Source organism: Thunnus maccoyii, chromosome 14 (genome assembly GCF_910596095.1).
Source record: "Thunnus maccoyii chromosome 14, fThuMac1.1, whole genome shotgun sequence".
Lineage (NCBI taxonomy): Eukaryota > Metazoa > Chordata > Actinopteri > Scombriformes > Scombridae > Thunnus > Thunnus maccoyii.
Genome location: NC_056546.1, coordinates 23,028,003 through 23,041,697, shown reverse-complemented (window position 1 = coordinate 23,041,697; position 13,695 = coordinate 23,028,003). Strand labels below are relative to the sequence as shown.

The 13,695-nt window shown below is 44.4% G+C and overlaps 1 protein-coding gene across 2 annotated transcripts in view; it reads right to left on the bottom strand.

The window, feature by feature from the left end:
• Window positions 1-12,367, bottom strand: part of fgfr2 (fibroblast growth factor receptor 2) — a 39,513-nt gene extending 27,146 nt beyond the window's left edge. For both annotated transcript variants that reach the window (XM_042433354.1, XM_042433355.1), the window contains exons 1-4: window positions 11,758-12,367; window positions 9,234-9,489; window positions 1,680-1,937; window positions 1,221-1,295 (exon numbers count right to left, since the gene is read on the bottom strand). In XM_042433354.1, the coding sequence (XP_042289288.1) occupies window positions 1,221-1,295; window positions 1,680-1,937; window positions 9,234-9,414 (514 nt within the window). In that variant the 5' untranslated portion in view covers window positions 9,415-9,489; window positions 11,758-12,367. The remainder of the gene's footprint in view (window positions 1-1,220; window positions 1,296-1,679; window positions 1,938-9,233; window positions 9,490-11,757) is intronic.
• Window positions 12,368-13,695: the final 1,328 nt, after the last annotated feature.

Genomic DNA, 13,695 nt, shown 5'->3' with positions numbered 1-13,695 from the left:
CGCAATGCGTGTGGAGAATTTTAACAAGATGTGGAAGCCCTCATCTTCACTCTAGCCCCTTTTTTGTGAGTGTGTATGTGAACGCATGCATGTGTGCACGTGGCTACATAAACACATTACTACCCTAGATACTCACCAACGCACAGAAAAACTTGGGTAAAAACTTTCTCTTTTTCACACACACACACACACACACACACACACACACACACACACACACACACACACACACACACTAATGCACGCGCACACACATATACACACAGGCCCATCAGGTGGGTAACTGGGTCCAGATGGGCGTCTTTCATAATGGATGAGCCCAGCTGACTGACTGACTGGCTAGCTGGCTGGCTCCATGAGGCCCGACTACCTGAGAGACACTAGCTAAAGGAATGTCAGGAATCCCTGTATTCCCTGGAGCAGCTCGCCTGGGAGACACACACACACAACACACACTCCAAAACCTCACCATATAGGCCTAGACAGGAATGCTAAGGTATAGAATAGCAGAGATGTGGGTGCATGAGTTTTGGCATTGTTAACAGCTATCTCCTCCCGATAATGAAAAAATTAAGACCATCCGCTTTCCCTCTTCCTTTAATCTTAAGCGCACAGGCTGAACTGTGCTAATAAACACTGACAAAGCTAAGTAGATTATTTCGCTTAGGGATTAAGTCTTTGTAAGTGTTTGGCTATCACAATCAGCATTCCAGTTTTGACATGCTGCTGAGGACTACTCGTTATTTATCAGACTAGGGCATAGCTTAAAACAAGTAACATATGTCCAAATGTTTAAGCCCTGTTAAAGACTTCTTTTACTTGAGAAATGAGGAAACATACTTTATTTTTTTACTTTAATAATCTCTTTTCAATTTCCTAAATGTGTATATTCAGTAGGATAATCTGCTGTTTTCATTGAAAATTTCACCTAAAATTTCCATCTCAAATGTCCCTTAATTTCCCAAATGCTACAATACAAAATAAAATGTGGTTATTTGCACTGTAGCTGCTAGGAATGAGGGTTGAGTTCACACGAGGAACATTTAACAGACAGAGAAAGTGATTATGCAGAAACAACAGGGTCAGATCCGTGCACCCCCCCCCCCCCCCAGGCTTCTACTGTCAGCTTTATGTGCCTTGCTCATGGGCACCTAACCTATGGGAGGAAGGGTAGCGAATCACTAACTCATTCACCCCTCCTTTCGTCCTCCCATACTCACTTATCTGTTCTCCGTCCGCCCCTGTGTCCTCCGATCGCTCTGTATCGTCCTCATCATCCCCCGACGAGATGGCATCTGCACAGAGTAACCACGGTTACTGCCATCCTTTCTCAAGCCGTACACACACGCACACACATACAGTATTGCATGCACAGGTTTTCATGCAGTCACTTTCTCGCAAAATTTTCAGATACACAGATACTTAAAGGAAATGCTAGAGTGGGATAATTTTTTGGTAAATCAAGTCTAATGCTACTGTAGTTGCACACACACACACACACACACACACACACACACACACAGTCACTCAACAGACTCCAGAGTCATTCAGAGAGAACCAATGTTTGTCTACCTGACCACATCTGCTCCATGGCTACTTTCTGGACTCAACAAAGATCAGTCCAGCCCTAAATCTCCAAACTCCCTGTCCTGTCCAGTCCTGCTTGATCCCTGACTCACCTGTGACATTCACTATGAAGCAGACCGTGTCTTTGCCCACGCTGGTGCAGGCGTACAGGCCCGAATCCTTAGGCGTGGCATCACGGATCTGCAGCACCTCCTGCTCTATCAGGGTGCGGTTGTTGGTGCCCAGAGAGCTGCCGTCTTTGGTCCAGGTGATGGTCCCCGTCGGCGGCAGAGGGCAGCTCAGCTTCAACACCTCCCCCGGGTGCACTGAGCACACCGTGGGCTTAGAAATTTGGTATTTGTTCGATGCTTCTGCAGAGCGAATGGGGGAGTGGGGAGAGGGGTTGAAGGGGTAGAGGAGGGAGAGGACGGAGTGGAGGAAGAGGGTGCACAAGAAGGTGGAAAGAGAGGTGGGAGAGGAAGAAACAAGCCATAGGGTAAGAAACAAAAACACCAAATAACCCCCATTGGATGCACTTAAATCAACTTATGCAGGAGGAGCAATACAGAGAAAAGGGAGGCCCATTTTTGTAAACCGTCACACCAACATATCGGTACCACAAACTCCCAGTCAGTCACTTGAAATGGAGCCCTCAGAAAATACCACTGTTCTCTTATAAGTGTACAGTGTGATTGGCGTTTATAGATTCAGAGCATGCAGTTACGGCCAGAGCAGCGTGTGTAGAAGAAAAAAAACAAAAAAAACAATCAATGCTTTGAGAACAGGTGAGAATTGGACATCACTGTGTTGAGAGACAGCCCCCCCCCCCCCCCCAAACCACCACCCCCTTTCAGCGTAGATGCCAAGCAGCCAGTGTGTGTGGGTGAGCAGGAGCAGTACAGACAGATCTCTGCATCCTAAAAAAAGGTAATAAAACTCCAGCACGTCTGCCCATCAGAGAGGAAAGCAGCCAGAAAGGTCTAGGACGGAAGCAGTTGTCAGGCAGGGGAAAGGAGAGGGGGAGGGGGGAGGGGGGCGCTCTGTTTTTTGGCTTTTCTCTGGTTTTGACTGTGCGCCTAAACTTCGAAAACCTTGACCTGGCTATAGCCTGACTCTTCTGTTTTTCATCTCTCTCTTCTTCGTTCTCTTTCATAACATGGCCATGGAGGATCTACAACCCCTGCACAGGATCTGCCGGCCAAGGCAGAGAGCAAGAAACTCCGCTCGACTCCAAAGTGCATAAAACCTTCACTTCTGGGAGGAAATCCAAGTCCGCCTGTGAATGCATGTGTGTACACCGTGTCCTCTGACTTGTACAACTGCACGGTGAGAACGAGGTGAATGTCCAATATATCAAACGGATTTTTGGAGTATCCGTAGCTGAGACTGCACTTCTACATCAGGACACATTTTTGTCAGTGTCTATGAAAACACTAACTCTGGCTGAATGTTGAGCAAAAAAAGGGGGAAAACCTGCCTGAAATATAAGCTGGCTTCTCCTGTATACACTAAAGCCAGTTCCAGTCACCCTGAGGCTCTTGCAGACTTTTAACACACACAAACAAACACAAACGATCATGCACAAAATCTGAAACCCTTCACTGTGAGAACAAAAACTGGAAGAAATTCCAAGTTTTCCTCTTTATTGCAGCACAAAAATGTCCAAAACTGTGTGTGCGAGTGTGTTGTCTTCACAAGGGGCAAAAATAAGAGGGATTAAAAACATTTAAGGGGGAAAAATAGCAACAGTGTAAAAGCATACGGAGAAGGCAGTGATGAAGGTACAGTAGCGTATATGCATTTGGCTGAAGGCTGATAGGTGTAATTATGGAGGCAGTGGCACTCCCAGCCTTTCCTGTACCTCAGTACACCTTTTCAACAACATCCTACCCCCATTATGTGCTGCTGTGTGTGTTAAATGTAAAGTATACACACACACACACACACACACACACACACTCAAGCTTCAACAGGAAGGGAAAGTCATTCCGCTGCGAGCCAGCGGTCGAGGCATGTGTGCAAGTCTCTAAACGTTCCCCTTGGGCAAGTAGACACACTTAGGTACAGTCCTTGTATTGTCTTTTTCTCTCTCTCGCTTCCCCTTCGATCCGGAAATAATTAACCCCTCCCTCGCCGCCCAGAACTGAGTGTGTGGTCTGATAAGAGGTGGAGCTCCTATGCTGATTGATGGGAGCTGTCTCCTCTTCCTTTTTATGACATGTTTTCCATACCGGATGCCTCTGCCTTCACTTTGATAATATTACTGGCTCCAGTTTTACCTTTATTGTTTAAGGTAGGACATTAGAAAGACTGCCGGGACACTAAGCAGCCTGCGTGAAGCTTGTGTGTATGGACAACTTCAAGGTGGTGGGGCCCCTTAATGAGGTTGACGTAATGACACAACACCTGGATTTTAACATACAAGCGCACTCGTACACACATATACACAGTCTGTCCACATGTAGAAGAGAAAGGGAGGCGCTTTATAGAAAAATAATAACTCGTACAAGCACATGGATGTGCGTGCGTGATTGTGTGCTACACTACAAGGAGAGCTCTGACGAAGGAGAGATGGAAGGAGAGAAAATAAATACAAAGGAAAGGAAAGCAGTCTAAACGTCTGATTAAAGACAGCATGCACATGTTAGCTCTGCCTTCATCATTTTCTTATCTCTGCTGCTTCCATCTGTCCCCCTCAATCAACTCCTCCTCCTGCTGCTGCTGCCCCTTCATTTCCCTCTTTCACCTCCCCTTCCGCTTTGCACACAAACCCCCTCACCCTCTCACACCCCTGACCCTTCTGACCTAACCCTGACCCTTCCAAAACCTGTTGACACCTCCAGCATGCCTGATTGTTCATGGGAACCTGTGTCATGTAAGCACACAAAACACAAACAGTGAATGCAACCTGAAGGAGCCTCATACGCGTCGAGAAAACTAGGATACAGAGTTTGATAAAGGCATGCATCATATACATGCACAGCAGGAGATAAAGGCTCAAACACACACACACACACACACACTCCTTGCTCCACTTGATGAGAGTTTACAAGAGAGTAGGGAGGCATGCTGAGTTGAAGAGTTGAAACACTTCACTGCAGATATTTCATCTCTGCAAAGTTTCATCCCCCTCTGCACCACAGGAGGGGGCGGGAGCATCTCTCTTGTTCTCACACACGCACGCGCACACTCAGACTCTTGCTCAATTTCTATCAAACAGCTTTGCACCTCTTCCCTCTCTCCATCATCACAACCAATTTGCCTCTCTTCTCCTGAAGCACATCTCCATTTCAAAACCCATCTCTCTCTCTCTCTCTGACAGCTATTACATGTGTCTATCAGGTGTGATAGATTCAGGTTGTCCACTCCTCGCTAACTCACCCTCCTCATTCGCACCGTCTTGGCTGGCAATAATTAGTCTCACAGTCTGAGTGTCTGCAGCAAAATGCAGCAAGTGATTCTCACAATCATCTCCTTGATGCCATGTCTGCTATCCTGCCTGCCCGTCTGTCTTTCTGTCTGTCCGTCAAGAGCCAAGCAGAGACGTTGGCAAAGCGGCGAGGGAGGAGTTTAAGATAGCCCCGGAGTTTTTTCTTACGTAAACGATCTTATGAATTTACTTCTGCGGGAGACGCTCATTCGGCCGCAAGTCTATTCTTCCATTTCCTCCCTGTCGCGTTCCGCACAACGGGATAGGTGGACTAAATGTAATGACTGCCATCTCAGAGGGACACACTCAGCATGCATGCGGACTAACAGGCACACACACACACTGCCAAATCACATTATCTCTGCTGCCCCTCTTATCCCTCCTCTTTCCTCTGTATCCTGCTCACGTACTCAAATCCCAGGACTTTTCTCCCCTTTTTTGTCTCTCCTTCTTTTCTGATGTCTGTATCCTTTCACATTCAAATCCCTCCATGGCTTTTTTTTTTTTTATTATGACAAAGGAGCAGCTCTGTGAACTGGCTCCTGCTGGCGTCCATGGCAACAGCTCCTCCGGTTTGCCCACCCCTTCACCCCTCATCAAGGCATTCCCTGAACCCCACCCGACCCCTTTAACCCACTGGCTACACCTTATCTCCCAAAATCTTCTTTAATGTGAAGGCATGGGGACCCTTCCTTCTACTTTACTCTGCTTTCTGGTGATTAATCTTCAGAATAAAATATGCAAACAGCAGGATATATACACATTTAGTGCCACTTTTCCAGAAAAGTGAGGCACACAGGAGGCTCAATGACTTTGGCTGATGTAAGGATGATGCAGGGATCAAATCTGTGAGTTAAAAATGTGCCCTACTTAAAAGTAGTTGCAAATCTGAGGCTTCATGGAATTTGACAAAAAAAAAATCTAGAATAATTTCAAAATGTTGCTTACTTTTATAAGAAATTGCATCAATACTTTTACATCACAGCTCTGATTTCTTAACGTCTGTATTTTAATGTTATTTAGTGTTTTCCTCCATCATCCTGCACCCTGTTAGTGCTGGCTCAGATTCCTCTCTGCCTCTTGCCGTACAGCAGACAGTCTGCTGAGAACTGAGGTACAATCTGGCACAGGTAGCAGCTCTTCCCTGCCTCTTATCGGCCTGGTGTGAGATTGAACGGTGAAGTGACAAGGTATTTTCTGGCACATTAGCCAAGGCAAATAACAGTCCACACACACACACAAACACACACTCAGCCACCAACACACTCAAACCTTCAAGATTAACACCAGCCAACGGCAGGCTAATAAAAGTCATTGTGTAAAGGCTGTATATTCAGCCCAACTGACCCCCGGTCACACCACCGGCTGTCACACTGCGTTTGTTTAGAGTTCAGTTCCATTGCCATCACCACAGTCACCACACACACACACACACACACTTCATGTCATTAACCTGCCAGCTGACACTTTTATACTTTTACAGCTGTACTCCTACTGTGTAAATAGCACAGTGTTGCAGATAGGTAATAAGCCTGCAACTCCTTGACTTCCCCAACTTCACATACATTTACACACACAGACACACAACTGCCAGCTGTCTAATGGAAACTAATATTAATTAGGAGTCATCACAAGCGTTTGTGAAATATAGACAAGTGCTGCTGTATTTGACATTGGCTGATTATGTTTCTCATTAAATGAAGTACGGTATACAGGTGGAAACTATATTAAGAGTAGAAATCATGCAGCAAATATATATAGAAATCTGCTCAGAGAGTAATTATATGTATTATATTCATACAGTGTCCAAAACCTCTCCAACAAAATAAAACAAGCATCCATCTTTTTCTTTGTCAGTCTGAGCATGAAAGACTCATCCTTGACACATAACGTAGTCTTAAATTATTTAACCACTCGACTATTTTGAAGTGGTTGCCTCCACGCTGATCAGAATATTTTTTAAAGAATAGAGTTTGGCAGGGAGAGCAGGAAAGTACAGCCAACTATGAGCTGACTTTAGTCAGCTGCACTCACATTCAGCCTGTGTTCCAATGTGCCTGGTGCCACATTTATTCCACATTATATGCAAAAAAGGGGCCTGAACACACCACAAAGCGAAGAATACCAATGTTAAGGACACACAAATACACATCTCCTGTGTTTGGTGCCATTGTTATTCCGCTCAGTCAGAGTATTTTAATCACTGTGCAAATGGAGAGCGCCTGGGCAAGGTAAACACTCCCATAGATACTGAAGTGGCTACAGCGACAACAATAGGCCTGTTGTGGAGGCCTAGACCAGCGCGCTTGCTCCACTTCTACTGTTACAGCAGCCACAGGTAAACAAACTAGTAGGGCCACCAGGGGTGCAGGCGTTAGCTCTATAGAGACAACATTGATATGCAATCTGATGAATCTACAGCACTGCTCTCCCACACACACACACACACACTTACAGCGGTGTGACCAGGCCGCAGGGCAGAGAGGGGTGAAGGGGAGGGGGGCTGGGAATCCCAAACATCTCTGCAGGGGGGTGTTATTAGGACAGAGAGGGCGGGACCAGTCAATCTGTCTCTCTAACATCTATGCCCTACAGGTGACACCAGTGTAGTCGACCAGCAGCAGTAAACAGAAGGAGTAGACAACAAACTAGAGGCTTAAACACACTGATTCAATCACACACAGCTGCAGTAAAAAAAAATGTGTTTTCCATGTGCAGCAGAAAAACTGATTCGGGATCAGATAAGCCAGGCCAGGTTGTCCATGCCCTGTTGATCCTTCATCATGTGACCCCCAGGTCTAGCCACTTAATCTCCAGTCACATGACTTCACCGCTGCCCAGCTCTCCGTAATCTCTCCATCTAAAGGAGAAGTCAAATATGCACAAATCCTCTTAGAACTTTCCTGGAGGATTGTATAACTCTGGAGAGCTCTCCTTGTCTCCCTCCCTCTGTCCTCTCTGTGGCCATGTAGCGGAGCATCCGGGCCATGTGGGGCTCAAAACCCACCGGCTTGGAGCCAAACAGTCTGAGACAGAACAACAAAAACAACAACAGGGGAGGAGAACTCAGGCAGCCTCTCATCAAGGTAAGAACCATACCTGACCTCTAGGGCAAAGGGCAGGAGAGGGTACATAGTGTGTATGTGTGTGTGTAGAGAGATGGGGAGGTGGCTTTAAAAAGTGATGCTCTGTTGTTGGCCTAAGTTACAATTAGTACGCTGATTAAAGCTGGGGAACAAAAGGCTTTGGAATGTGACTTACCATCCATCACAACAACTCTAATTAGCTAGTCTCTGACCAGACTCCGCGACTAGAGACAAAAAAATGGAGAAGCCTCAAAAGAAAATATGCAAATGCAAAGAAAGTCTGCACTATAGAAGGCCTTTCACAAAAAGGTTTCTCAGAAGTTTTTGCCAATAAAAAAATGGCCTTAAAATATTGGAATTCACAAAGTGAGCAGAGCAGTTGTATCTCAAAGAAAAACAAAGTAGAACTTTTTTCCCTTTCCCTCACTCTATGTGCTTCTTTCCAGGCAAGCAGGGCATGAGAGAGATGCCAGCATAAACACTGTCCCACCCTCCTTCACAGCTCTCCCTTGTCCTCCCACACGGGTTCACAAACCTGCCTTTAACACTCAAGTATACCCTGAACTACCACAGACATCAACAGGAGAGGTAAAACAAAAAAAGTGTGAATCACACGCCTGACAGTGAGGAAAACAAGAGGCTCGTCGTGCCAAAGTTATAGCTGTTTCTGTTCTGTTTTTATTTTAATCCACCAAAACCGTACATAAACTCCAACCATCCTAATTGTTAGATGTTCAATGAGGCCTAAATAATCTCATGTTTTTTAAACAAGAAGCTTTAAATACTAACTTGTAAGTGAACAACTAACAGTGGAAACAGTGAAACGTCAAATCAAGAAATTCATTACTTTTTTATTTCCTCATTATTCTATCTTCAAATGGGTTAAACTGCAGAAATCACTGTTCCTCATGTTGTTAAAGACATAAAACTTTAAGAGCCACATTTATAAGTAGAATATAATTGATGCAAGTTAGATGAGGACAGGAAAAAATGCAAAAGTTAAAAAAGACTCTAAGGTCAGGTTTAAGGAGGGGGAAAAATCCTGACACAAGTACACCTGCTCTCTAAAAACAACCCCAACAAATGGTTTTACACCCTGCTCCACCTCCCCGGCTCTTCTTTCAGGTCCCGTCTTGTCCCCCACTGCTTACCTTCAGGTTCCAGAGTGGCCTCCTCCTCCTTGGTGGCAGTGAGGGGCGGCCGGGCCACGCTGACGGTCAGCAGGGACAGCAGGACGGCAGCCAGCAGCCAGGCCCACGAGGCCATCCCGTTAGTGGGGGCCAGCGCTCCCCATACCCCCCTTCTCCACCTCCCCCTGGACACTGATCCCATCTGAGGGGGTCCGCCCAACCATCAACTGCTGCCGGGTCGGCCTGTCACTCACTGGAATTCACCCAATCACCTGGGCTGAGAGGTGACAGGGAGAGAGAAAATGAAGAAGGGAAGGTGGTGGCGGAGTGATGATTGAAGATGTAGAAAGAAGCGTGGACATGAAGGAAGAAAGATGACAAAAAGAAAGCATATTTCAGTGTGAATTCATTGTTTCTGCACCATTTTCCACTTTCTTTAATATATAGACAAAATCAGATACAAGAATGAAGCAAGAGAAAGCAACAGTGGAGCAAGTGTTTCAAAATGCTGTCAAACAAGCCATGCCACAGACATACCGAAGCTCTGAGGCACCAGCAGTCAACACACAACCAGCCTTTGCTTTCTATAATTGTGTGCATTTCAGTATGTGTTTTAGACAAACCAATTAAGAGACATTCTAGCTCTATAAGGCTCAGTATTCACAGACTAACCAGTTTGGTGACTGACTCATACTTTTGAAATATACTTCAAAGATCAGACTTCTTTTAAGTTTATGACAGTCTAATATCACACAAATCTGGTGTGAGAAAATGCGTTTCATTTACCATGATGAGCAACATGTCCCTGCTTTTAAATTTTCCTCCAAACTGATCATAAAATCCGGTCTCAAGTGATGAGTCATAATATGTTTTGAAAATATCCCAGATCAGCCGATTTGGCACCAATTTCGTTTCGTTAGACATCGTTTGTTCCGGTGCGCAACAGATGCGTCAAACCTGTTGCCCGCGCTGCTACATTTGTGTTAATTGTATTCGTAAGGGGCTTTTATTGCATTTCCGTGACTTGATTATGAAACCAGTAAGGCTTTAATTGAAATGCAATATTGCAATGTTGGGACACACACACCGATCTGTTTAGCCAGACATCTGCGCTTCAACCGTGTTGGAGAGTCTCTGGAGGTTTGGTGAAGTCACGCTTCCCTGAGCTCCTTCTGCTCCAGCTGGAGATATCGATTGGTTTTACCCGCAAAGACACATGTAATTTGACTTTTAGAGAGCAAACCTGAAAAACGTGCACACCCTGATTTATTTTTAATTCACCCCTCAGGGGTTACACTGAGTCCGACCGGTGGACGCGCACATGATGTCCCGGTGAATCCATGAATGTATATCGACTTCATAAGGGAATTGAGCCGGTTTGATTTAGCAATTAAAGCAACTAATTCTGCACAGTGAAAGCTCAGACATATGAATTATTAATGAAAGTAAACCAATCTGAAAAGTACTGAGAGTGAACCAATCAGTGCAACAATCAAACACTGAGCTTTCCGCTGTCTAAAAACTTCAGCAGGATAAATAGAGACCAGAGGACCCTAATAACTTCCATTTGTTTTACATATTTTAAAATTGTGTTTTTAAAAAATAGGTTATTATGCAGCTATTAAATATAACCACACTCAAAGAACTGAAAGGGTAAAATGAAAAAGATACACCAAAGCCTTCAGATATGAATAACATCTAAAAACACAAGAAAAGTGGAACAGAGGAAAGAAAGTGAAATGAGGATATAATATGCTCCTCATTACAAAATTCGGTCTTTATCGTGTTACTGACGACATGACATTTGGACACATGAGGGACTTTGCTCCATACATGACCACAGCCTTCATTTAAACCAGGCTTTGAATGAAATTTCTTGGCACTGTTTGAAATCCTATTGAAATTCAAATCAGTTGGCTTTTCCACAATGGGGGCTCATTTGGAGCTGCTCAGTGATTTAGGGCTCCGGCACCAAGCAGTGAAAAAACAACTGCGGTCACGGGATAATTGGCACCATAAATGCAATGTAGAAAATTAAGCAAAGTAATAAATAACCAGGACACTTGTTAATGGGCCCTGAAGTGATGATGCAAGGTGCTGTGTGGTTCCTCGCCTTCTAAAATAAACAAGGGTTGATTTTATTGAATACACTTTTACATATAATGAAGGATGATTTTAAAAACTAGCTTATATGTCTAATGTTTGATGATTATGTCCAATGCATTCTCTCTTTTTTGGATGCACATTTAAGAAAAAAAAAAAGGGAAAAAAAACTTTATTGTGGACTTTGCATATTTTACAGACTTCTGCAAAGTCTGCACGAGGACATCTTGGTTAGAAAACTCTGTAAATTCAACTACAAGTAAAACAGTTCTCATTTTGTCATGCAGATACAAGAAAAAAACAGTACGAACCTAAAACGCGCAAAGCATTTCTACTACCACGCAGCCTATTAGTCATGACAGCCGAAATCTTGACAGATGAGATTCGGAGGAAGCTTTAGACTTTTCCCAGCTGAGTTTGATCGTAAACAGAAAATACTTACCAGAGAGGACTGAAATCGTGGAGATCTCTGTTTTGGCATGCACAGATAAGGGAGGAGAGAGCATGGGCTGAATCCAGAAGGAGGAATGTCTCCAACTCCACAATGCACCAAAAAAAAAAAAAAAAAATCTGCGAGACGCTGCCTTTTTCAGCTTACTATTCCACAATCAGCCGGCATCAACTCAGATCAGAGAATATATTCCAAACCCGACTGGCAGCGTAGTCCAATGCCATGCAGAGAAATCCGACTTTATCCTTCGAACACAGCTCGAAAAACCATAGCGCTGTCCCCCCGAAACTTTCCTCCCCGTCACCAAGTTTCTTCTAGGGCGCAAAACATGCCCAGTGTTCCCCCAGCAGCGCACTTGTCAACTAAATAGAAAGTTTGCAGCTACTAAGGAGGTGGAACTGGGTTTACAATGTACGAGAGGATAGTTGTCCGATGCAAAATGTCATTAAATCCATCAGTGCGCGTTCCCCTGGTGAAAAGAGCGTCTTTCGCGTCTCCTTCTCTTCTTCCGCCGTCCTCGCACGGTTTCTCAGACGCTTTGTCAGGTTTACTAGGTTTTTTCTCCTCCTTACGTCTCCACACACACTGCCCTCCTCCTTCACTCCAGTGGGTGTCATTCCCCCCCCTCCCCCCCAGCACCCCCAGTGTAATTCGAGCCGCTTCCTGGCCGCAGTGCTCTTGGGCCCTGCCTTCCCTCCGCCCATCAAACTGCAGCGCTGCCTGCCTGCTTGTCTGTCTGCCTGTCCTGCGCTCAACTTGCTCTAACTGGGTCTAATCCGAGGGCCTGTGCTCGGCTCCGGAGCTGTCAGGCTGCAGTAACAACGCCCCTCAGTGGCCAAAGAGTGACTAGAGACGCACATAACGCATACACAGACGCACAGAGCATCCATGCAGACGTTTCTTTATATTTAGATGCTGTATGTGGGCTGAGACGTCAACCTGTTACAATATCAATAAAGTAATTAATAGTGAGATTAGTTGGGATTTTTTTTCACTTTCTGGTCGGGGTGAATATTCAGCCAGATGTATAGTAAACTTTGTCAAATCAGGGTTGAGTGTCTTGCTTAAGGACACTTTGGCAAGTCATCTGCCTTCCACTTTTACCAGATGTGAGTGAGAGCTGTCTTTTAAAGCCATATATGCACATGGAAATGCATAACAACGCAAAATCAACGCAAAAATACGCTACAACAAAGATATAACCAACAGGATAAAAAAAGATCAGCTATTAGATTGATTTATTGTCATGTTTTGGGGGGTGTAATGTGCCTTTGTATATGTGATATACACATTAGGATTAAGAGTGACTTACACACGATGATGGAAAGTAATGAAGCACATAAGTACTGTACTTAAGTACAATTTTGAGGTACTTGTACTTCGTATTTCCTTTTTGTGCGACTTTAATTTATATTATTTGCAAGTTAATATTTTACACACCAAATATGTGATCAGCTCATTAAGTATGACGCATTGTTGTAACAAAAAAAACTTTTATTGCATATTATTATTATTGCTACTTTTACTTAAGTAAAGAATCCAGATACTTCTTCCACCACTGCATACACAATGAGCACAACAGCAAATATCACATCACAATCATTATATTATAAGCATCTTGTATTAAACAGCGCAGTGCCTGTGATTACAGAATGATCACATGAGAGCAAAGACCAAGTAAAAAAGTAAATAATAAATAAAAGTTTGATCTAATTTGCATTGTTGCAGAGTTAGGAATAACTGAAGTTCATAACTTTTCTACAAATGAAATCTGTCCACATCTACAAAGAGAGAGACTGAAGACTGGCCCCCTGTAGCTCGTCCCCCACTGCTTCAAGCTGTCTCCTGCATTGGTTCAAGCATAAGTGCTCTGAAAGAGACACAGGGGAGGGTGGAAGACTCTAATCTCCACAGACTTTTTTTTTTATT